The sequence below is a fragment of the Rattus rattus genome, chromosome 11 (genome assembly GCF_011064425.1).
Source record: "Rattus rattus isolate New Zealand chromosome 11, Rrattus_CSIRO_v1, whole genome shotgun sequence".
In the NCBI taxonomy this organism is placed as follows: domain Eukaryota; kingdom Metazoa; phylum Chordata; class Mammalia; order Rodentia; family Muridae; genus Rattus; species Rattus rattus.
Window position 1 is genome coordinate 23570954 of NC_046164.1, and position 25940 is coordinate 23596893.

The window sequence follows — 25940 nt, forward strand, 5'->3', positions numbered from 1 at the left end:
ATGTTCTGTTGATTAATTTTTACATTTTAAATGACAGACTATGGACTCACATCAAGTTTTCCTCAAGACTTATCTATGGCATAGAGTTACTTTTATACTCTAAGGTATAACATTACAAGAAAGTAGAAGTCAAATAGTTTCCCAAAGGCACGGTAGACGTTTCTATGAGACTGTTTTATAATGTTAGGTATTGCATCCTGATAATGTGATTAGGAAAACATTGTAGTTCACTTCCACTCATAACCAAAACTGTTTATAGACAGAAGGCAGGCAGCTTAAGGATTCCTGGCTGAAATGTTGATATTCAGAAGGTGGAAGGCACGTCTGAGAATATGCCTCCTCTCCCAGTTCCTCAACCAACTGCCCATCCCAACCCTCTCACAGGCAAAACAGAAGGGTTGGCCTTAGAACTAAGCATGCAGGCTAATTCTTAGAGGTGGAGGATTGCTTCTGGGAGGCAGTGCATCAGCTAGAACAGATCATGAAATACCTTAAGGTTACCAAATTTCTGGAAAGCATAAGGCTATGGGAAAGAAGCTCCCAAAGTAAGAGGGGATGAAGTTAAGGGTACAGATCCCAAGGTTAGTGGGTGAATGCTAAAGATTCACCCAGGATTCTTGCTGAGTCTAGGATGAATTACTTGTCTGAAAAATGGATTTGCTATGCCTGGTTAATAGAGAACTTTGACAACCACCAGCAGGGAGCCCAGTACAGCACTAACAGCGCTCTCTCATTTCCGTGTCTTCCAGTTCTAAGCAGTAGAAATAATTCTTATTGCAGACGTGTGGAGTGAGCAGGTAAGGGAGGGACAAAGAAGCTGCGTCTTCAAGGGCTTCATTATAGGCATCCAGAAAATTCCAAAGGTTGCTGCAACAGGGCAGTTAAGACAATGAAGAGAGGACAGAGGTTGAGAAAGGTCACTTAGAGTCTGACTGCTTTTCAGTTCTCATCCTGTCCCTCTCGACCAGGCCATACTGATTAGGAGGGAGGTGTTCATCAGCCCCTGGATTTAGGGGCAAGACCAAGTTAAATCCAGTGACCTAAACAATACACTGACTTCTACCTTATCAGCCCCAGATTGACACAAGTGGGTAGAAACTGCCCTGTTAAGACATGTCATGAAGAACCAAGTGGGAAAAGCCACCAGGGTGAGGACAGGTGGGGTCCGGGAAGCAATGGGACTCTTGGCTGGGTTTCACTGTTTAGAGGCTATGAGAGCAGAAGTCAGTGAAGAGGGAGGGCTGGCAAGATAGAATAGCATTTGCTAAGAAGTTCAGTCAAAATGATAAAAGAAGAGATGGGCACAGTGAGTCTTCCCTAGCAAGGGTGAATACATGAGGAGGGAGGGGAGAAGGAGATACACACAGAAGGAAATGGCCTTTGGGATCCAGGGTGGGACAAAGTCACAAGAGGGTAAAGAATTGAGGGAAGAAAAGGTCACAGGATTAGAAGTACAAGGAACGAAGGGATAAAGAAGTGTTCTCTGCCCCCTCAAAGAACCCCAGTGATTTGGATGCCTTTAGGCCGGGACCGGGACTGTGAGGGAGCAGTGTTCTGTGGATGGTTCTTAGGCAGAGCTGAAGCTCAGGAGCACTGGAGTCGGAAGGTCAAAGGTCTGGAAGAATGGACTGTCCACCCCTGACACACCAAGGCCCAGAGGTGAGCAATGCTCTGACTGAACACGTTCATGGTATCCTTTCCCCTCAGCAAGTCCACTCTTCTGTGAGTCATAGTAGACACCGCCTTTGTAAAGCTCTCTCCTGCTCGAGGCAGACTCTGGGGCTCCCAGCCACTATGCCTTGTGACTTTAGGAAAACATCTCTAGTGCACTTTGGTAAGTTTGGAGGAAAATGGACTTCTGTCTATGGAAGTGAAGGGCTGCCACGTCCTCTCTTGCACTATAATCTCGGCTTCTTTTGATCTCTCTACTCAGGTGCGAATGTTCATTCTTAGCCTGCTGTATTCCCCTACTAGACTGTGGCGTCCGCAGCCTTCACGGCAGTATATAACAACAGATGTCTGTAGGACAGGAAGTAAATAACACCGAGAAAGCATGTGTTTCATTAACATCTCAAGAAATAAAATGTCAGTCAACTGTGACGGAACATGCCTACAATCTCAGCTTTCCAAGGAATGAGGCAGGAGGATTGTCATGAGTTTGAGAGCAACATGACCCATATGTGAGACTCAATTCAGCTGGGCTACAGCAAGAGCCTGTCTTAACACCTACCACACTAAATAAAAGTCCAGGCAGTTAGTCACTCTGCTCAGTTAACTGAAGATTCTTTTTTTTTTTTTTTTTTGGAAACGGGGATCGATGGTCATTATCTCAGCTTCACCCACACGGAAGCTGAGCAGGCAGGAGTTACATGAAGCCCTTCAATCTAAAATCCAGGTCAATCTGTCTTGCTTCTCCAGTCTCATCTCAAGGAAGTTCTTGCTGAAGTCTGCCATGACTCCAGAGAAGAGAAGAGACTAAGAGAGCTGCAGGTGGATGTTTTGGGACAGAGCTGGCTGCTGTATTTCTCTCTCAAACATGGCTGGTCCTCACAAGTCTGCCTACTGAACCTCACGCCTCCATGTTCCAGTGCAGGGGCCCCAGGAGCCCCAGCCAAAGCTCTGCGGCACATACATGAATGTTCTGGAAGTTTCTGTGGCGTCCACGATCTAACTCTGGGTCTTCCTCTATCCTTGCCTTTAACACATCTAGCACCTGCACCTTTAGTAAAAAGGAAGGGAAGAAAATTAAATAGACCAGGACAGCGCATCATACCACATTAGTAAGTCTGGAGAAAACAGGTATTCTGTCTATAACAATGTAAGGATGGCATGGCCTCTCTTGAACACTGATTTCCGCTTCTTTTGGTTTCTCTCGTCAGTGTTTAGGACGTCCCCAGCCTGTCGTTTTCAACACTGGAGCCATGCTGGGACTGTGATCAATAGCTTGTGACTTTTAATCAACTCCAGGCTAGCATTTATTTCTTATATCTTCAAGAAGGGTCTTACAGAGCCCAGAATGACCACACACTTGTTCTGCAGTCAAAGGATAACCTTGAACTGTGATCCACCCACTCTACCCAAGTGATGGGACAGGAGTTTACCATCATGCCCTGCCCTCCCCCCTCTTTTTTATATTACCAGAATTTCCGTTTTTATAGTTGGGCATACTTGTGAATTTATTTTCTCATTCATTGAGGATTTACTAAGCATCTACTATTCAGCAGACCCCTCCAGTCTGGAAAGCAACAGTAAACAGGACACACATAGCTGGTGAGGGATGAACACAAAATGCCAGAGGCCACAGGAACTGGCCTTCCACTCTGAGAGGGACTTTTGTTGGGATCCGGGCATCCACACTCACCACAACTCTCTAATCACAAGTCAGTTGTTAAGACTGTGACGGAGAGTTCATATTGTTGTCAATTTGTCAGAGTCTAAAACCAGCTAGGAGACAAATCTCTGCTCAGATCTGTAACTTTCCCAGGTTGTATACGCAAGGAGACCTACACTAAATATGGTGGCCACCTTCAATCACCATTCCAGGGCCTGGGGCCTTGGACTGAAGAAAGAAAGTGGAGTGTATATCAACATTCAGGTCTCTCTCCATTTCCTGGTGGCAGAGGGATTGCAAGTTTCAAATTCCTGCTGCCCTGGCCCTGCTGTGATGGATCTTGCCCTCAGACTGAGAGCCAGAAGAAACCCTTCATTCCTCCCTTGTTTTAGGTATTTTATCACAGCCAGAGAAAAGTAACTAATACAAAATAACTAATATGAAGGCCCAACATTAATTCAAGGGGATCAATTTCTATTTCAGAGATACAGCCAGTTCAGATGTAAGAGAATGACAAAAACGAGTGTCAGACTCTCCTGCATCCCTGAGAAATAACTGTTACCTTTGACACACACGTTCCTCCCTTTCCTGGTAATACAGTCTCCTCTTTCTTCGGAAGAGAGCCTCCTGGCACACATTCCCTCTCATTCATTTAACCTTTCCCCCACTACTCTGCTTCAGACATACTGTAACAGTGAAAAAACCGACTATCAATCTAACAAAAAAGAAGGCAGAGACAAAAGATGGACAGAAGACAGTGCTCAGATCCCTGCACAGACTGAGCCTAAATCTGATAAGCCTGGGTTTCTCAGGCCAGCACACTGATGTATCTGGTTATCTTGCTTAAGTCTTGAACTTTTTGCAATCACAATGGCTTCAGGTAAAAACAAACATATCTTTTGAATAAAGCATATCAAGACTAAGTAAACCTGGGCTGGAGAGATGGCTCAGTGGTTAAGAACACTAATTACTTTTTCAGAGGTCCTGAGTTCAATTCCCAATAACCACATGGTGGCTCACAACCATCTGTAATGAGATCTGATGCCCTCTTCTGATGTGTCTGAAGATGACAGCTACAGTGTAGTCATATAAATAAAAATAGGTAAATCTTAAGAGTAAGTAAACCAGAACATTTTTAATCCCATAAAGACAGCCCCCTCCACCCGGTGACAAGGGCCCCAGCACAGGTATAGCCATGTAGGCCCTCCTCCAACTCAGGGATCTAACTGCTGAAGACCTGGGTTGGATCCCACAGTAAGAAGTGGCTGCCCATAATTCTTTCCTTCTGGAGGCCTCTAGTCTCCATTTAAGATAATAAGCTCCCCTTTCTTCAGTGACAGACTGCTCTCTCTCTCCCCTGTGACATGGGGTGGGGCTAACACATACCCCGAGTAGCACAAAGTGTGCCCAACACTGGAAGAAAACATGCATTTACTTCATTGTTTTTCTTTTCTGCCACAAGATTTTATACTTACTAAGGAATTAGGAGTCAAACTTTCTACCCTGAGGAATGTTTCCTTTTGAACTGTAATGTTTCCTTTTGAACTGAAATGGAATAAATTTTGAAATGAAGTAAAATCAGGTTTCCCACCTCCTCTTCCTTTCAGGGAGGGAGAGGCAAAATAAAGTGGTTTCCTGGTATTATCTACAAAACCCAAACCCTCAATGTGCCAGGGGTGGTAAGAGGTCTTTTGTGAACAGAGGCCAAAGTTGGGAGAAGGCCGGTCGGGCCACAGGGTCAGGAAGAAGGCAGGGAAGTTAGTACCACAGACTACTCTAGAGCTGGGAAAGCAACTTCACGGACTGATTACCCGGGTCCATGAGAAAGCTGTCTCAGCTCCTGTGCCTTAACCACCTGAGGGCTTCCTGTGCCCTTTGCACCCAAACTGCCCGAGGCCTAGCTCCGTTCAACAATGCAAGGGAATAAGAGATTGGAGACATGGGGAGCGGATGAAGAAACTGAGACCTTAATCAGCACAGGTTAGTCATCAACAAATGATACATTTTAAACAGTACGTTCGACACAGTGAGTGTACAGAACTTCTACTTGCCAGTTATGAAGATGAATATGACATGTTTTTTAAAGCTCTGCATGACTTGGAGAGTGAGAAATTATTGCACCGACTCTTGGTGTCTGAAGTGGGTAAAGGGTCTTACCAAAGATGAATATTTGTGATGATTATACAAGTTTCGAGAAGGGACAGCTGAATTAGATTGAGGGATGGGCAGGAAGCCACCGGTAGCTGCAAAGAAAAATATCATACCAGGCAAATGCGCTGAGTGGCTACTTGGGAAATCCAATGCGGAACGGGGGCATCTTGGTGAGAACTAGAAAATTATACCGATGTCATCCCTATCCCATTTTAAGGCTACGCCAATGCTTTGGGAAAGCCTCTGTGTCTTTTAGAGGTGAATTTATTTTTAATGACACTCTAGACTTCCACGGTCATGTCTGTTGAACACAGCCAATGCGCAAGCGCAGGAGCACTGATGGAAAGGAGAAACCAGGCGTGCTGGAAGGAACATTGCACACTTTCTTGAGCAAGTGATCCACTGGCTCTTAAGCCAATTTCAAACGGAAATAACATTAAGAAAAAGCAAACAGTGAAATCAATGAAACAGGAAAATCATTTTACTTCGTTGTGCGCTCAGAGGACACTTCTGAGCTCAGCCTGCAAGGACAAACAAAAATTTTCTAGACAGATGACAATGTAAAGATCTAGAAGGTTTGCTTTGCAAAGCTTGCCTGTGATCACAGCTCCCTGGAGCTGGAAGATGGAAGACTGAAGGCAGACCTCATCCTGGATGGATGCCAGACCAGTTGTCATGTGAATTTCTGGGGTTGGGGCTTAGAACAAGATACACCATGGAAATAAGACTCTTGATCTTCTTGTAAATTTTGGTACCTGCTATATCAACACCCAACAATATTAGCTTCCTTTTAAAATTAAGTTTGTTAACTGTTTCTGCTCCTTACTGTGGAGATCTGAGTAAGAATGGCCTCCATAGGATCCTATATTCGAATGCCTAGTCATCAGGGAGTGGGACTACGGGAGAAGGTTTAAGAAGAGGTGTGGCCTTGTGGAAGTGTGTCACTGAGGGGTAGAACTTGGAGTTTCAAAGCCCAAGCTAGGTCCAGTAGCTCTCTCTCTTTTCCTGCTGCCTGTGGATCTGGATAAAGAACTCTCAGCTACTTCTCCACCAGCAAGTCTGCCTGTGTACCACCACCATGCTCCCCGCCATGATAATGGACTAAACCCCTGAAACTGTAAGCCAGTCCCAATTAAACCCTCTTTAAAAGTAAGAGGTGCTGTGGTCGCGCTGTCTCTTCACAGCAATAGAGCAGTGACCAAGACACTTATATAGCCACCAAGCAACTTAAAATACCTTCAGAAAGGATAAATGTATCTGAATAAAGAAATACAGAAACGAGAAGATTTCTAGAAGTAACTGACTGCTCTCCCTCCATTTAGGTGGAAGAGATTATTTGTATATTTGCTGGCCTCATTCTTTTTTTTTTTGTTTTGATCTTAAATCTATGTTATTTCATTGACATAAAGGACTCCTAAAAGAAAATATTCTCAGTACTTAAAACATACAGATTACCTATTGATTATTTATTAAGTGAACTAGTGGGTTTGTTAGACATATTTTCAGGCACACGGGGAGGGATGATTGATATATAGGAGCCTGTGTAACTCTAAGACAGCTGCAACCTCGGGAAGTCCTACCCCATCATGGGTCACAATTTACAGGCTGTATCGCAGAACCCTTACCACAGTTAACTTTCCACCCTCCTGTCTACCCAGGACCTGTCTTCCAAGACCATTTGTACGCATGGCAGCAGGATGAGTGGTGGCAGAACCCCAGGAGGGTATATAGTGACCATCTGTGTTGGTTTGTACATGCGCATCCCAGGGAGTGTCACTATTACAAGGTGTGGCCTTGTTGGAGTAGGTGTGGCACTGTGGGTGTGGACTTTAAGACCCTCATCCTAGCTGCCTGGAAGCCAGTATTCTGCTAGCAGCCTTCAGATGGAGATGCAGAACTCTCAGCTCCTCCTGTACCATGCCTGCCTGGATGCTGCCATTTCCCCACCTTGATGATAATGGACTGAACCTCTGAACCTGTAAGTCAGCCCTAATTAAATGTTATTCTTTACAAGAGTGTCTTGGTCATGGTGTCTGTTCACAGCAGTAAACCCTAACTAAGACACCCTCCATCCTCTGTATCCCTGGGGAGGGACCACAATCCCATTAAGATTACCTACAATCTCTATTTTATCTTGTTCGTTTATTTGTTTATTTATTTGGCTTTTCAAGACAGGGTTTCTCTCTGTATCCTTGGCTGTTCTAGAACTCTATAGACCAAGCTGTCCTCAAACTCACAGAAATCTGCCTGCCTCTCTGCCTTCTGAGTGATGGGGTTAAAGGCATGGACTACCACCATCCAGCTTTGAAAAGATATATGTATTTCTTTTGAGTTTCTAGAATTACCATATGTATTTAAAGACATATGTATTTAAAATCTACTCCCTCTTCAAACCATGGCAGCACATTTAGGGGCTTCCAAGAATCAGCTTTAAACTTCTGACTCTCCTGCCTGGGCTTAATTTTATCACATTTCCCCCCACAGGTTTCTCTTAGTAAAAGTAGATTGGGGGTGGCGGCTGGCGGGTGGTGGGTGGCGGCTGGCGAGATAGCTTGGTGGTTAAGAGCGCTTGCTCTTCCAGAGGACCTGGATTCTATTCCCAGTACCCACATTCCCAGCTCCCAATCACCTGTAATTCTAGTTCCAGGGATTCCCATGCCCTCTCTGATTTCTGCAGGCCAACAGGCACATATGTGGTATGCATACATACATGTAAGCAAACAAATAGGCATAAAACAAAAATAAATGAATCCTTAGAATAGTACATGTCTTGCCCTTTATATACTAATGCTGAGCTCAGCGTTCACTTGGTGGAAAAATAATGCAGAGTTTTATGTAACAGAGGAGGAGGTCTGAGGCTATTTAATGGTAAGGTTAACTTTAGAATTTAAAGACACTGACTCACACTTAAGTCTAAATGGTTTAAAAACTCAGAATGGGTACCTGTCCAGAAGCTATGAGCCATTTGCCACTTAGCCTTAGAGTTTAACTCAAAGGTCACTGCAACTGCTTTTCCCTTATATCACTGTGAGGTCACATCCCACACTGTGTGCAGAGTAGCATCTGCTGTGACGTAAAGAGAGGGACATGCGATAAAATCAAGGCTACCTTCACTAGGCCTGGAAGTAATCAGGGTCATGGAGAATCCTGAATTGGGGAACTCAAGTCCTGATAAACCCTATGACCAGAGAAGCTGTTTACAAAGATTCAACAGCGATACCTTCTCTTCTGCCCACAGGGCAACAATCAACAGATAATGCCAGGTAGTGACAATTGAGCTTTAATTTCCTGTCATAACCAACTGTAATCTTTCTACATGACACTGATGATAACTAACAATATACATGTAGTTAATTCAGAGAACCCTTTCTTTTTATAAACACTTTTTCTACTATAGTATAAGGAACAATGAGAATTTTAAAGTGCTATTTTAGTAAAGCATGAGTTTATCTAAAATAACCCTCTATCTTACACATTATCAAGCTCTGACATGCAACTGTTTCTGTGTGTTGAAGTGTATAAAACCATATCTGACCTGGAAGTACTTCTGACATGGATCGCTGGGCGCCAGCAGTGGTGCAGGAAACGGGTTATAATTTGCAATCTAAAATTGAAAAAAAAAATTAAGATGTTAGAACCTCAAATTACAAAGCATACGGAAAAATAGGCTCAGGACTAAAATTCCTCCCAATTACAGTTGAAAGTTAAAAACAAAAACAGGGCAGATTATGCATAAACGTTTGCTGACTTGTAACTGTTCACACCACTTTTCGTTTGAATTTCATTTGCCATATAACTGCAGTTTCCACACTAAGGTCTGCCCACCCCAGGCATGTCTGCCTGCTCAAGTTTCCAGTGTATTTTCTCACCAAACACACACACACAGAGCAGAAGCCGCTAAGGAGAAAAAGAATTGGCCTTGTGAAATTAGAATCGTGGTAATTTTTTTTAAAGATCTGACAAAAATGAGCGTTAGGAGAATGTTCTATATAGAAAGAGCTCCTTGAAATTATTAAGAAAACGATGAAGAAGTCTGCAGACAAGTGGGCCAAAGATAGGGATAAGATCAAGACACAAAACCAAGTGTTCAGCAGACGGAAAGAGATCAGTTCAAGGTAAGGAAAAGCAGCCTGAAGCCCAGCAGCTCTGCTGTGTGAGACTTCAAGGACTGGGAGGCACGAGACCTGTAAAGCAAGGCAAGGACACCGGAAATCAGAAACGCCAATCTTCCCGATGGCATTAAAAGTTGTCAAATGCTTTGGAGGGCTACTTACAAACCTCTGAGGAACTGAGGTGGCTGGGACCCGCTGCTGGACCAGGCCACCCCTAAGATTCTGTAGGTAATCTCCTATGGCATATGCTTCAGTAGCCGTGAAAGTCCAGTTGGACCAAGCTGTGCTTGGGTGGGTGGCTGGTTTGCTGCATTGGGATACATGTGCATCCCAACAGAGCAATGTGCTGCCAATAGAAAAATTCAGTGGCTCTGGGTATGCGGATAGGAAAAGCGCATTAGGGTGCATCACTGAGAAATGAACATTATGTACCACACCATGGCCCGATCTAACTTGAGTAAAACAAACATACATTCACTCATGCATTCATTCATTCATATTTTTCATCTTACCAGGGCAAAGGCTGATGTTAAATGCTCTCCACTGTTGTTTTCCATGTTACCTTTTGAGACAGTTCTCATCTCTCAGTGAACACCAAGCTCAATGACTGGCTATACTGGTGGCCAGTGAGCTCCACGGACTGGCCTGCCTCTCTGCTGTTGGCTACCCTGGTGGCCAGTGAGCTCCACAGACTGGCCTGCCTCTCTGCTGTTGGGTACACTGGTGGCCAGTGAGCTCCACAGACTGGCCTGCCTCTCTGCTGTTGGCTACCCTGGTGGCCAATGAGCTCCATGGACTGGCCTGCCTCTCTGCTGTTGCTCCCTTGACATCTATTTCCCCCCCCCCACAGCCCGATGCCAATGCTAGGGCTACAGACATGCATAATCACGACTGGCGTTTACACAGGTACTAGGAATCTCAATTCAGAGCTTCACGTTTACGAGGAAAACATGTTACCCTTTGATCCATCTCCCCAAGGCCTAATTTGAGTAAAATTAGGCATGTACACAAGTACAGACAAACAAACACACACTCACACAAACATGTCTTTTCAACAAACACACACTCACACAAACATGTCTTTTCAAAGACATTTTTCTAAATAGGGGCTGAGAGGATCGCTCAGTAAGTGAAGTACTTGGCATAAAAGCATGAGAAACTGCTTTGATCCCCTAAACCCACAAACAAACTAACAAACAAACCAACCATTATGGTGTATGCTTTAATACCTGTGCTGGAGAGGTAAAGACAAAAGAACGCTGGCCAGCCACCCTAGCCGAATTAGCAAGCCCCAGTTCCAAATGCGTGACCCTGCCTCACAAAACAAAGTAAACGGTTTTTAAGGAAAGACTGTTAAGGCTGACCACTGACCTAAATACAGACACACAGACACAGACACAGACACTGACACAGACACACACACACACACACACACACACACACACACACACACACACACACACACACACCCCATTATGTAAAGTACACACACACTTCATTATGTAAAGTACAAAATGAGAAACTTGTGTGTATCAGGACAAGGGTCAGGGGTCAGGAGAGGAAGAAGTAGCAAGAGAGCAGCCCCCAGGATGCTGGTCAAGGTGAAGATGCATTTCTTGACCAATGTGGAAATTCATCAAGATGTGTCCATGTCCAGTAGCTGTGCCCTCGGGTGCACATTTCTGTGTGCCCATTACACTTCGGGAGGGTTTCGAAAGCATTGTACACACTGGGAAAACTCTTACTTCCTAAGACTCTCGCATTGTAATCTACCCTTTTCCAAACGAGTAACCTTTAGTGGGCATGCCTTCCAAGTTTATGATTTAGATAATGGCCTGACACCTGGTCCGCTGGCCCACAGTCCATTTCTAATTACGTCTCCACATGCTGTGAACGGGCTCATTACTTCTTCATAATTGAGGGGGTGGGTTTGTTTGGCTGGACTGAAACACCAGGAGATGCCTCTTCTACACCCAACCGCCTTTGCTCTAGGCGTATCTCGGCTCCTTTCGCCATTCCATCTGTGTCTTCAGCGGGCCTTACAGGACATGCACAAATCAGAGGCAATAGATACTTCAGGAAAATGAACACAGAGAAAGCAATGCAAGAAGCCAAGAAGAGGGCTGGAGAGATGGCTAAGTGGTTAAGAGCACTGACTGCTCTTCCAGAGGTCCAGAGTTCAAATCTCAGCAACCACATGGTGGCTCACAACCATCTGTAATGGGATCAGATGCCCTCTTCTGGTGTGTCTGAAGACTGCTACAGTGTACTTATATATAATAAATAAATAAGTCTTAAAAAAAAAAATAAGCTAAGAAGAGACTTAGTTGCATGTTTCCTGCATACTTTTATTACAGAGAATCCTTAAAATAAAATATTTCTGTTCCCTTGACCTGAACAAATGCCCTTCTTTAATAAGGTAAGGATCAGATATTCTTCTAGTCAGGGCTGTTAGCTATATAGTATCTATTACATACTCTGCGCTTGCCCTGCACTGATACCATATATGATCATTATTATGTAATCAATGCTTGCTCTGTGCCATTATATATATATATTCCTATGTATGACACATTCCCGACCTGCCTTAGGCTGACAACCATACATCAGACATTACACATTGCATACCGGCCTGCACTCTGTGTTATGCCTATATCAGGGTCCTCTACTGAACAGAAGTACTTCTGTTTCTCACAGAGCATGCTGCTGATAGGGACAGGGGTATCAGTACGAACGTGCTTATGGCAGGAAGTATGTGTGTCCTGGAGACAAAGAACCAGCTCTGGGACACAATGAAGGAAAGAAGAGGTGGCAGCTGCAACACTCAGGAGAGTGAAGTTCGAGATGCATTGTGGGGCAGGAACAGAAATTAGCTGAGAAAACATTTACCTGACCCCACTATAAGCAAGACTTCCCTGGCCTTGAAGCTGAAGCATAAATTATGAAATACTTTTCCTTGGTAACGTGGAGCTTTGAAACAGAACAGATCCACCCGTATCTTTGCATATTTGAATACTTGACTCCAGCCGGCGGAATTGTTGGGGATGGCCTAGGAGATGTGGCCTCATCGGTGAAGGTGTGGTAATGGGGGCAGGCTTTTGAGGTTCTAAAAGCCCACCCCATTCCAGTTAATTCCCTAGCTTTCTCTCTCTGCTTCATGCTTGTGGATCTGATGTAAGCTCTCAGCTTCAGTACCATGTCTGCCTGCTTGCTGCCATGCTCCCCGCCATGATGGTCATAAACTCACCCTCTAGAAGTGTAAGTCTCAATAAACTATTTCTTCTATTAGCTGCCTTGGTCACAGGATTTCATCACACCAATAGAAAAGTAACTAAGACGGTCAATGAATGGATCTAACACCACTATTTCCGTTAGCATTTTGTCTGAGCTCTGCCCCACAGTTACCTGGCAACAGGCAGTATGCCTGACTCACTATAAGAGGGGCTGCTTGCCCCCTATGCGCTCTCTCTCTCTCTCTCTCTCTCTCTCTCTCTCTTGCTTCTTGCTCTCCACTCTGTCTCCTCAACCTTACCCCCCTTCTCCCCATTCCCTTCCCTACCTCTCTCTCCATGTGCTCATGGGCAGCCTCTACTCCCTCTTTCTCTTCCTCTTCCTCCTCCTCTTCTTCCTCTTCCTCCCCCTCTTCCTCCTCCTCCTTCTTCCTCTCTCTCTCTCTCTCTCTCTCTCTCTCTCTCTGACTTTCTCTGTCTCTATTACCGTCTTACACGCCCCCCCCCCAATGCTCTGAATAAACTCTATTCTATCCTATACCATTACGTGGCTGGTCTCACAGGGGAAAGGGATGCCTCAACATGGGCCCTCGGGGGTGCCCCCTTACCTAACTACACATCCCCATACCTAACTAAACACCCACTGAAACATATCGCCTCTCTTTATCTTTTTATAACTACAACAGTGTCTGACAGGCCTCAGTAAGACAGACCTGCTCTACAGTGACAGCATCTTGAGAAGTTACAAAAGCAGCATGTAGGCACGCTCCTTATGTGCGCAATGTAAGAACGCTTCTGCTGTGTAACAGGGCAGCCACTGGCGGCGACACAGAGCTATTAAAGCTTTAACCGGGGCCAGTGCAACTTAAGAATTGAATTTTAAATTGTATTAAACTGTAATAAATTTAGGTATGATTTCATGAATTGATATCTGACCTTCAGTGGGAAATGTTTAATTAAGTTTGTGACTTTATGTATAAGTGGATCTAATTTTTCAAATACATTTTATGAAATCTGAACATAAACTGGGTGCTTACCATTAGTGTTTTGCAGTCCAGTGCTGTTGAGGTAGAACACGCTGAGTTCACTTTTATTTTAATGTGATACTGGGGATGTGTGACATTTCTTTTGAAGAAAAAGTTAATCAAAATATTAAAATTAAAGACCAGCAGAAATGCCATCTCAGCGGGCATGTGATAGATTTTGCCAGCATTCGCTGCCAAGTGCCCAGCTTTCTGTAAAATCATATTGAGGTCAAAAAACAAAAACAAAACAAAAAAAAGCACACACACACACACACACACACACACACACACACACACACACACACAACTTAGGTATCAGTAGTAAGCCACTCCAAGTTTTGCATTAAGAATATAGTTGTGAGGCTGGCTCTGTCAACATAAGAACCTTGGTTCTTATCTCCAGCACCCAAACAAAAGCCACTGGGCATAGTGGTATATATGGGCATAGTGGTATATATGGGCATAGTGGTATATATGGGCATAGTGGTATATATGGGCATAGTGGTATATATGGGCATAGTGGTATATATGGGCATAGTGGTATATATGGGCATAGTAGTATATATGGGCATAGTAGTATATATGGGCATAATGGTATATATGGAGACAGGAGGGGCCCTGGGGCTTGCTGGCCAGCCAAGACCAGTGTGAAAGCCCTGGGCTTGTCTAAAAGCACAGGGACAGCTCCTGATGAACCACACTGAAGTTGCTCTCTGACCTTTCCATGCATGTACACACAACACACACACACACACACACACACACACACACACACACGGTTGTGACTCTCGGATGAAGCATAAAGGCACTAAAGACAAACAATTTAGCAGCAGCATTTCCCCCTCAAACAGAATTCTCAAGTGTGTCATTAAAGAAGCTCCATTGTACTGACGTGATGGGGCTGATGCTATTAACCAAGGCTAAGTTAAAGCCAATAGGACCGGGGTAGGGATTTAGCTCAGTGGTAGAGCACTTGCCTAGCAAGTGCAAGGCCCTGGGTTCGGTCCCCAGCTCCGAAAAAAAAAAAAAAAAAAAAAAAAAAAAGCCAATAGGACCATAAGAGAGCCAGCCACAGAGACCATGAAGCACATCACAAACATACGCTGGTGAATGAGTGAGTGAAGAAATGAATTACATTACATTAATATTTATGTACATTTCATAGTACATAAGTCTTTCATACTTTCAAATGACAAAAGAAAAATGAAACACTGAATTAAAAAAAATGACAGAATACTACTTTACCTACCACCCCACCCCCATACAGACAAACAAGTCTGATCATTCTCCCCTCTCAACTCACTCTTGTCTGTCCTGTCCACTCACTTCAGACATTGCTAGGGGTTAGATACAAACTGTGCTCCCCAAGTGTCCACTGAAGCCTTGACCATCAGGTTGGAACTGCTGGTGGGTAATGGATCCTTTGGGGAATGGAATCTGGTGAAGTTTCTTAGATTGCTGAAAATAAGTGTTTCTTCCTTCTGACTAGTGTTTTGTTTGTGTCAATTTGACACAAGCTACAGTCATTTGGAAAGATGGGATCTTTCCACAGGTAGGTCTACAGAGCACTGATTAATGATGATGTGGGGGCCCAGATCACTGTGGATGGTGCCAACCCTAGGCAAATGGTCCTGGGGTATAAGAAAGCAGGCTGAGCAAACCATGAAGAGCAAGCTCTTAGACAGCATTCTTCCATGGCCTCTGCTTCAGTTCTTGCCTTGAGTTACTGTCCTGATTTCCCTCAGTGATGGACCGTGACCTGAGAGTTTTAAGAAGAAACTTCCCAAGTTGCTTTTGGTCATATTGTTTAGCCACAGCAATAGAAACCCTAAGATATTATCATAAAACCTTTTGGTGCATCTCACAAGAAGGTTATTATAAAATCCTGGGTCTGGCCCCTGACCAGCTGCATCTCTGGTATAAAATGCAGCTACTTGGTTACTCCTACAATCACTCTCCCCACTGCTAGCCATTGTAATGCGACTTTGTTAGTTTTCTGTTACTGTAACAAAATACTTGAGACGTTTAACTTATAAACAAGAAAGGTCTGCCTTGGCTCACAGTTTTATAAGTTTCAATTCAGAGTTGTTTTGCCTCATGCTTTGGGACCTGTGGCAAGGCAGGATAGCAGGGCTGATGTGTAGTGGGGTGAAAATGCTCACCTTATGGCAAGGATGGTGACAGAAGAGACTGGAGTTCTACAAGCCCTGCTGAGAGTGAATGAAATAAAATGTCCCTCTAAGCCCTCACTTCTAAGCACCCCAAGGGCTTGGTACCAAGGAACCAGGGAATATTCTAGATTAAAACCGCAGCCGTGACACAGTTCCCAAAAGAATGGAGATAGTGTAGGAACCACAGCCACAACCTCTGAATGTATAAGCTAAGCCTTTTTTCTTTGTGTTAGCTGACTCTGGTTAGCAGTACCACAGCTGAGGAACACCACATTTGTTTCCACAACTTCTCTGCGGCCTCTATCAAACCCTTCATCCCTTCTCAGATCCACACTTACCCCAGGAAATAAGTTCTTTGGACCACTGACAATCTTCAACCTTTACTATCCCCAAATACCTGCTTTCCTAGAGCAGCACATCCTCAATACAATCTTATCAGATCTCACATCTCTCCCTGCCTAAGACCTTATGAGACTTTATAAAGATTCCTTTACTTTCTTGAAGGAAATTTCACTAGGTGACTTACCAACACACAAAAATTAATTTTTGAAAAAGGAAAAAAATAAAGTTGGGATTCATCTCAAAGGACAAATTATCAGGCCCAAGGACACCAAGGGTCCTGGTGAAAAGTCACCAGAGGCTCACCTACATGCAGTTTTTACCACTGCTGTTCATCAGATGGAGGACTATACACTTCTCTGTCAACTTAGACGGGCTGCACTAGAGTCATTAACATTGACATGAAAATGCCAGTCGATTCTGAGGAAAGCCCCCAAATGTTCAGCACGATCGCCTTCAGAAGCGTTGCCTTCTGGAATCTCCGGTGTATACTATGACAGTGAGCTACCGCTTATGTTCAGGACTCTGAGGCATAGGCATCTACAAACATACACATGGTTTACCTCAAAGACTATGTGGGCGCGCTCCAGGGGGCATGGTAATCCTGGATACTACAACACGCACATCACTCCAGCCCACCACAAAATAGCAACAAGAACTGAGCCCCTTTCTTGACCCCGTAAGGAGGTCAAGCCACGCCTCAGATTCTCCTCTTTGACAATCAGGACCTCAGCCCTGGGTTCTGACTTGTCACTTGGGTCCTTTATGGTGCCCGTGTTTGTCAGGGGTTCAAATGTCTTCAATGTGACAGTGGCTCTGAGGATCAAATGGGCAGTCGTATGTTGCTTGCTTGCTTACTTGCTTTTGTGTCTTGTACATTCTAAGCACTCATAAATGACAACTGCTACTACTGTGGCCAACATCTTAATCATACATGATCTGTTTTCTCATCTAGGCTGCAAACTTTCTGAAGAAAATCCAAGTGTTCCGGAAAGTTCTGTACACACCCAACATAAGCACCCTATAAACCTGGGTGGGTCCAGATCTGTGAGCTCAATTTTTAATAAAAATTTTCTTCTGATGTTATTGAAATAATCACCATCTTATGCTGTCAAACAAGCAGAGATGCTCTGTCAAAAAAACAAAACAAAACTGTTTACAACTGAACTTGAAAATCTCCAAGTTGAGAAATGGTTTTGGATACCATATGTCAGGATTAAAACTTTCTGTGGATGATACTGTGCTATCCATCGACAAACACATACTGAGTCTATCTTCAGAAATTTCAGTATTTTTCTCTAAGAGCTACATCTCCATTTCCAGGTCTATAAAATGGCGCAGTCACATCAAACGACCAGGTACCAGCACGAGCACGTGTGTGCCACTGATGGGGCCTTACGTCTGTCAGTCCCTCTGCCGACGACGGTCCTACTTCTCACGTCAACAGCCTTGCACAGAGGTCCTGCGACGACGTCACTACTGAGAAGCAGACACAGTTACACAGCCTGGCAGAGGTCCCAGGCCATTGTCGTGACTCGGAGCTGCTTACCCCTGACACAGGCTCCTGGCCACTGTGCCACGCTCATCAGGACTTTTTGCACGAACTTGGCTCCACCTGAAGGGATTAATGCTGCCAGGTCATTCTTGCCACATTTTCAGGCTCTTTGGGAGTTGATATCTAACATCTTCAAATACAGGCAAATGGAAAAAGCTGCCGGAAAGCAAAACCTGAGTCCTTTTTCCTTACGGTTCAGGAAAACAAAACAGTACAATTGAGAGGAAGTACATGAAATCTTATCTGACTCTGGAGGTAGCTTCTAAAGCCAGAAAATGAGCAAAACTGAACTTTAACCTACATGTTTAGTACAATACACAATGCTAATTAGGCGACTAGTGAGTGTTCACTTTTTTGATGGGCACACAATGAAAAGAATTTAATAAGCATATATACAGGCAGAATTTTGTTCCAACTTATTTTATTTCTACAGGGAAAAGAGTAAACGTGCACATGCCAAATTCACATATGATGCTGTGCTCTATGAATTTTTCATTCTGAGGGATGTTAATTATAACTACTAATACACTTTTGCTATCTGCATAACTAAGCACACTACATATATGCTATAAACCACTGCTGTATGGGAGAGCCTAAACTGATCACTTACTAACATGAAAACAGAGTAAACACTGCAGCTCTCCTAAGGCCCCCGACAATCTACAACTGATTTTCATGCCTTGCACACAAACCCTTAATATAGATTCTAGTCTGTATCTCCCTCATTCAGTCTTCTCCAAGAAAGACTCCAAAACCAACCCTAAGAATAGCATCAGACAGAGACTGTTACACACACAGCCCGGGAGAAGGATGCTGTCTGAGACGTCTCTGGGGAAAACAAGTATTGGAAAGGAAATACTCAATGGAGATCGTTACACACAGGCTTCTCTTCCGCTTACGGGTTACTTCTGTAACTGCACCACAAATGTTTAAGAGGAAGTAAAAGAATTATGTTTCCTCCATTCTCGTACCTGATCCTCACTTTTCATATCTCAAAGGCACTAAAATTGTGGTTTACAAATAAAGGCAGTGTTTAATGCTTCAAACAAGGACCACTTCCAAATGCACTGCCGGGTCCATGGCGAACTGACTGCACTGGCACACCCACCACCACGTGCCTGCTTTCAAGTCAATCTAAGGTGATTCATCAACCTCAGAAGGTAACAATATATATTTTGACCCATGTAACCAAGATCTTGTGGATTTAAACACTCAAGTCCTAATTTTCCATCAGTAGTAGCCTCTTTACGTTGACTCCCGCGTTTTCTATGTAATAGAGTTCCTGATAGTGGAGCTGTTGCAGGCCCCTCTTCTTCCTGACAGCCCTGGTTGTCCAAAGCTCACTGTTTAAGCAATGCCTTAGGAAGAGTTCAGAGGAACAACATCCCATTTGACTTTCTCACAGAGTCACAGTAAAAGTCACCTTCTTCTGAAATACTACATTTTCATGTTTGCTTATTGATTTTTGTTTGGAGCATATATTTCCAGATAAGGGAGAAAAGAGATGCTAGGGAGAGGGAGGGGAAGGAGGGGGAGGGGGGAGGGAAAGGGGGGCAGAAGAAACTGTCCCACCTAGAGAAACAGCAATGAAATATGAACCCAAATTGAAACCCCTATGTTTTATAGTCCCATTCAGGACATTTTGGGGTATTCTGCACAAAGGTATCAGCTGTCCCTTCTCAGTCCTTTGACTGGGTCTGAGCTTAGAGGGGACACATGGATTAGGAAAGCAAGAAGGAAGAAAATACTTTTCAGTCCTGACCTGGGCTAAGGACCCAGGAAGAACTGGAGTTGGTCCCAGCATGGAGTGCATGTGCACAGGGAAACTGTAAGATCTTCCTCTGCCTCTGGTCACTACTGGTTTTCTTCATAAGAACTCTAGCCAAGGGGCTGGGGAAATAACCCAGTCAGTAAAGCACTTTCCACACAAACATGGGCACCTGAGTTCAATCTCCAATACCCACAGAAAAGGCTGGGGAAGGCGGTATGGGCTTATGGTCTGTCCACTGGGGAAGTGGAGGAAGCTCCCTGGAGCCTGCTGACCAGACAGACTTGCCAGGTCCTAGGTCCCAAGAAGGACCCTGTCTCAAAATGCAAGCTGCATGGCTTCTATGGAATGACACTTGCGGTTGCCCTCTGGCCTTTATCTGTGTGTGCACATAGGTGTCCCCTAAGGTGTGACGTCACTTCCTCTTCCTTCTCACCTCCTCAGCTTCTCAAGGTGGAGGGCAAGCTGCTCTCTAGGTCTCATTTACAGCTCTCAGAGACTCTTACATGCCACAGACTACGCTGAGGCAAAGGAGCTTCGGAAAGTCTGTCAACTTAAAGAACTTCCATTCAAGACACTTCTTTCTCAATGGTTTCCCCAAAATTCTCAGGTTAAGACCCTGTACTAGTTGGTCGTAAAGTGTAAAAATAGGGTTCTTTAAAACAATTTCAGTTTGAAAAGTCGTCCACAGGCTCAAGTGTTCCAACTGTTGGTCCTCAGCTGGTGTTGGGGTGTAGGACCATTGGATGAAGCGGGAAGGTTGGTCACTAAGGGTGACAGCTCAGCTTAGCTTTGGACCCACTCTCTGCTTCCTCATCAGTCAAGCTGGAGCACACGGCCACCTCACGCTGGCCCTACCGGAGCTACTTGCTTGCAATGCCTGCCCAGCCGTGCTGGGTACTGGTGTTGTGTACTATGAGCCAAGATAAATCCTATTCCCTTGAGCTCTTGCTTCCTGTCAGGGACTTGGTCACAGTGAAGAAAAAAGTAACTAACACAACCACCGTCCCAATATATCTCGTTTACTCCCATCCTAAGTCAACTGCGGGGGAAGGGGCGTGTGGAGGCAGCCAAATACCATCCAGTATCTGTTACCCCGACAGTCCCGAGCCCTCACAACTGATCAGGGACCCGACACCATCAATCCGAGTGTACCTGCTGTCACTTCCAGTGCCACCATTCAGATCTAGGTGAGCCTTCACTGATACCTAGGGAAGCCTGTAATACACCCTCCCCTTACTGTCCGCCCTGCCCCCACCTGCTCGTACTGAATCTTCCATCACCACCATACACACACACACACACACACACACACACACACACACACACACACACACACACACACACACACACACACACACACCTGACCACCACAAGCTGGCCCCGGGGACCACACTGGCTCTCTTGACCTCCATCTCACCACTTTCTGTGAAAAGTTCTCTGGGTGTCATGTAACCTCAGCTCCCTAACTAGAAGGGCACATGTGCAGGGGTAATCTTTCTGTGCACTGTGCAAAGGTTGTCTTTGTCTATTCAGACGCTGATTTCTATGCCCGCAGAGAGTTGAGTACAGGCTGGACTTCGGTATTGTTGTTTTTTTGAAGCATCGCCTGTCTCAGTGCTCTGTAACGACTGACTGCTCAGTGACAAGCTGATTCAGCCTGTAACTATTCCGCCTGGTCAGAGGAGATGGGAAGGCTGGACTTCCCAATCCCAGCCAAGGGTCCCAGGTAAAGAGGTAGGAGGGGGACCATGAGGAGAGAAGTGGGGTGGAGAGACCAAGTAGTGGGACCAGGAAGGTTTATTTGCCATGAAGTGATGAGAGAAGTGATGGACACACATGCATTTCAAATGTTTATCCTGTCACCCCTCACCTAAGAAACTTCTCTTTGCAGCAGATGGAGACCTTTATAGAAAACCGCTACCAGTCAAAATGGAGTCCCAGGTGATAGATACATCTACACACAATCCCTGCACCTAAGAATCAGGGAACATTCTGGAAGAGGTGGAGGAAAAACTGTAACCACCAACGGACCAGGAACGCTTCTGTGAGACTGTGTCTCCTAGAGATGTGCTACCTCAACAATATGGCTGACAAACAAGCTGGAACAGGGACAAACAGCAACAGACATGTTAATATGGTGGGGGTCGGGGGGACGATATCTCACACAGCCCACCCCTAGACAAGAGAAATAACAGGCAAGAATGCTGAAAGCAGGAGAAATAGTCGTCCCCAGGGAAGGGTGGGGTGGGGGTGGGGGTGGCCCAGGAGGCTATCCAATACCACCAAGTGGTCAGAGCTGAAATCATATATGTACACATAACACTAAATGAACTGAGTCTATTTGTGTGTGTGTGTGTGTGTGTGTGTGTGTGTGTGCACGCGCACGCATGCGTGCATACACACACACACACATATTAACAATAATTATGAAGGAAAAAGAGTCCATGAATTCAAGAGGAAGCAAAGAAAGATACATAGGAGAGGTTAGAAGGAGCAAAGGTAAGGGGGAAACCCACGTAACTGTATTTTAGTTTTTAAAATGATGACAACAACAATAATAATAATAGTAGTAGTAGTAGTAATAGTTTACTGCCACCATCCTCACATCATTACTTATTTTAAGAGTTTCCATCTTCCAACTTAAAAAACAAGAAACATTATGAACTCTTAAGAACACCTCAGTCCTAGCTCAATGTGGCCAGACTAACCAATTCGTCACAGTTAACCCCCAGTGTGTACCCACATAATCTGTTTTCTACCACCTGGTTCCTACAAGGCCCCTGACCTGATACCCAGCTCTCCTGGGAACCTGCTGAATGCTTCCCACTTGCAAGGGTCTGTGGTTTAGTGTGCTTGGGCTGGAGAGCCTCTTCTGGGGGTCTGTGGAACACCGCCTAGTTCCTGAGTTTGCTCTCCAGTGATTCCCGACAAAAGCATCATGAATCCCCCAGAATGCACTGCGGTGAACCTGGTGGTTTCTGCAATCCTGTTCAAAAAGTGCCATGGGGATGTCAGAGTCATTCATTGAGTTTCTCACCTACACGGCTGCCTCCATATGAACTGATCAGGAACAGCACATATGCTTACATAGACAGGAGAAGTCCATGAGGCCTCAGCCCTCCACAAAGAACTATAGGTAACTAAGGAATGCTGCGAGCAGGAGACAGTCTTCCCGGGGAAGAGCAACCGACTGTTATCTAATACCAATGGTCATCCCTGAAAACACAGACACACAGGTAACGCTATACAGACTGAACAAACAAACAGGTCGATTCACATACCTAGGAACGCCTATGTAAATACATACATGAATATAGCAACAATTAATGAGAAGAGGTCATGAATTTGAAAGACAGAAAGGGAGGGTTTGGGAGGGGGAATGATGTAATTACATCCTAATTTCAAATGAACAAAGAAAAAAATTAAAAGAAGAAAAGTAGGTGCAGAGGGTAACCCCAAGTTTTTCATTTTTTTAATGAATGACCTAAATCTTTCTAGTTCTCAAATTACAAGGCTATGACCGAAAGCAGGTTCTTCTTAGATGGCGTTCAAAGTCCCTTTCTCTTTACAGTGTAATCCTTCCCAGTGTAGCCCACAGTTTTCATTTCCACCCTCTCTCCACGGGGCACATCGGCCACCGTTCTTACCTTCCACATCTGCATGAGACATGCAGAGTCTAACATGACACAGAAGGAAATCCGATGATTTTCTTTACCCCGCCTGAGCAATTGAGCGTCTGAAGGTAAAAGATGTCCTCCATAAATGTATAGCACCACAAATGTTTCTAAGTCACCAGCTTGGAACCCGGCCACAATATATTTTGGAAAGAGGTAGAGAATTTAATAACGCCATTACCCTGAAATCCAATAAAGCCTGTTGGAGCTCCGCATTCTCAAGAAATCAGACTATTTATGCTATTACCCTGAGCGCGGCTATCGTTTCCACCATAGCTATAAACACTGGCGATGGACTCCACCAGAAACCGAGCCTGCCATTTAAAAAGGCCCTAAGAAGATACTGCCCGTGACGAGCAGCTTGGCAGGACCTGGTACAGAGAGGTCACGCACACTACTTCATTTATTCTGAAAATTACATTGCCCAGTCCACACCTCCTCGCTCCAAACTGTGAACGCTTTTCACAATACAAGGTATTAAACTCTCCTTCCAGAGGCCGTTTTCAAGCAGGCTAAAGGTCACCCTGAAGATCACGGACATTTATGAGTCCATCACGGCTTATAGGAAAGGCTCATAACAGAGTTCAACTTACTCTGTCAAGCATTGTGTTTGGTTTTAGGTGCCAGAAAGCCTATCTAAGAATAGATTCAACTAATAAGGAGCTGGAACGTTCAGGGCAGTGGGGGATGGCCAGACAGCAACGATGTCAAGGCGGCCATTTCTGTAAGGCTCTTTGCCTTTCTTGTCCCCTCGTGGTGACAGGATGGCTGCTCTGACTCGTTCACCTCGTCAGCATTCAAGGATAAAAAGAAGGGGAAGCCAACACCGATAGGCTAATTTGTCATATTTTATCAGGATGCTAAACACTTTGTCTGAAGCCCCACCCTTATCCTAGTAGGCTTATTCTAGGGTCCTAATGGTTAGAATCACATCGTATGGCTGTGTTCATTACAGGGAATTCTGGGAAACTAGGCCTTGGGGTTATGTTGCTTAGACTGTCTATTGCCAGGCTCAATTGCCGAGTTTTTGTTGGAAGGTGGAATGGGTGATGGGCCCTGAATCCCTGTTTGAGGCTCCATTCTGGGAAGAAGAGAAGCTTCCAGCGCAGAAAGCAATTAGTATTTCCAGGTATTGTACAGAGCTGCTACTACACAGAAAACAATGTGTTGTAAGTATAAATGCCAGTAACAACAGCAGGGGTAAGAAGAGGAAGGGGAGGGGAGTGGTTAAATCTTTAGGCTCACACGGTCTGGTTCTCCTCTGCACACACAAACATGCATACACTGGCAGTCAAATGCCAACCATGGGCCTGAAAAGTCTTGCTGCTGTGAACCCAGACACAACCTGAGCACCAGGAGACTTTGCTTGGGGCCAGGTTCCTCCCTCCTCACAGTAAGGGCATGTGAGCTGCAGTGGCGACGCTTAGCATGTTAGGCAGGGAAGACGGCCAGCGACACTCAGTTGTCCTCTGAAAGGTGCTGTCCCAGTGATGCTAAGTTCTCATCCCGCCCTGCCCCTTCCCAGTCACGTAGTTCCACATGCAATTAGCATCCTGCATCTCCCATTGCATCAAGCTGAATGCCTCACCAACCTTCAGGGCCTTCTCAGTGCTCTTGGGAAACATCCAACACTCCTCAGAGAGATCCTTGAGTCCCACTCTGCTGAGGTACCTTTTCCAAGTTCACCTGCCCACCCACTATGCGCACGCCGCTCTGCCCACCTCGCCCCATCCCAAGCCCTGAACTCACGCTCAGTTCCTCAGCTAAGACAAAGCTTCCCACAGCTCTGCTCAGGGTGGGCTCTTTAGGCATGTGTTAAAATCACATGGCCATGTCAACTGCGGGCCACCCACATTATATGGACCCTGTCTATCTAACTGCCCTGCACTTGGACCATGATCCATAATGCTTTTGGCTGGGAGTCTGCTGAATTCCATTCTCCACCACTTCAGGCCTTCTCTGTCCTCAATTCTCCAGCTCCAGAGCCCACACTCATTATCCAGGACTTGCTTGACATGCTTCACCTCTAATTTCTCTGGGGACCCGGTCCCCCCAAACAGCCTGTCAGAGTTATTGTTCTTTAAACAAATCTCTGGCAAAGTTGTGTAAGGGAGAATGGGCTTATTTTGGGTCCTGGTCTGAGGAAGACCGTCCACCATGGCACACAGCTGTGGCAGTGGGAATCCCTCATCCCCTCACACGTCTCTGGACCAGGAAGCAGGGGTGGGATAGCATCACCCACCAGGTCCTGACCTTGGAATGTCTGTCCTCCTAACGTCTCAGGCTTCTCTCATGCAGGAGGCAGCTCACTGTGGTTCTCAACAAAGACTGTAGAGCTACGTTCAAACTTTATCTCTACCACTTTCTGCATAGCCTTAACAGCGGGCTTATTGTCTCTATGCCTTGGTCTCTTCATATGACATTGAGGGATGACCACAGTAACTGTTTCACAAGATGAAAATGATATATGTGAAGGATTTTGAACTGTTTCTATGTATGTGTACATTAATATTATTATGAACACATATGTTCTCTGTTCTCACCAGGACATGTGTCCTGCTGGCACATCCCTTTTCATCCA

The 25940-nt window shown here is 45.0% G+C and overlaps 1 protein-coding gene across 1 annotated transcript in view; it reads right to left on the reverse strand.

The window, feature by feature from the left end:
• Apbb2 (amyloid beta precursor protein binding family B member 2) overlaps positions 1–25940 on the reverse strand; it is a 317577-nt gene that overhangs the window by 149495 nt on the left and 142142 nt on the right. The window contains exon 4 of the mRNA XM_032917153.1: positions 9018–9086. Within this exon, the coding sequence (XP_032773044.1) occupies positions 9018–9036 (19 nt within the window). The 5' untranslated portion in view covers positions 9037–9086. The remainder of the gene's footprint in view (positions 1–9017; positions 9087–25940) is intronic.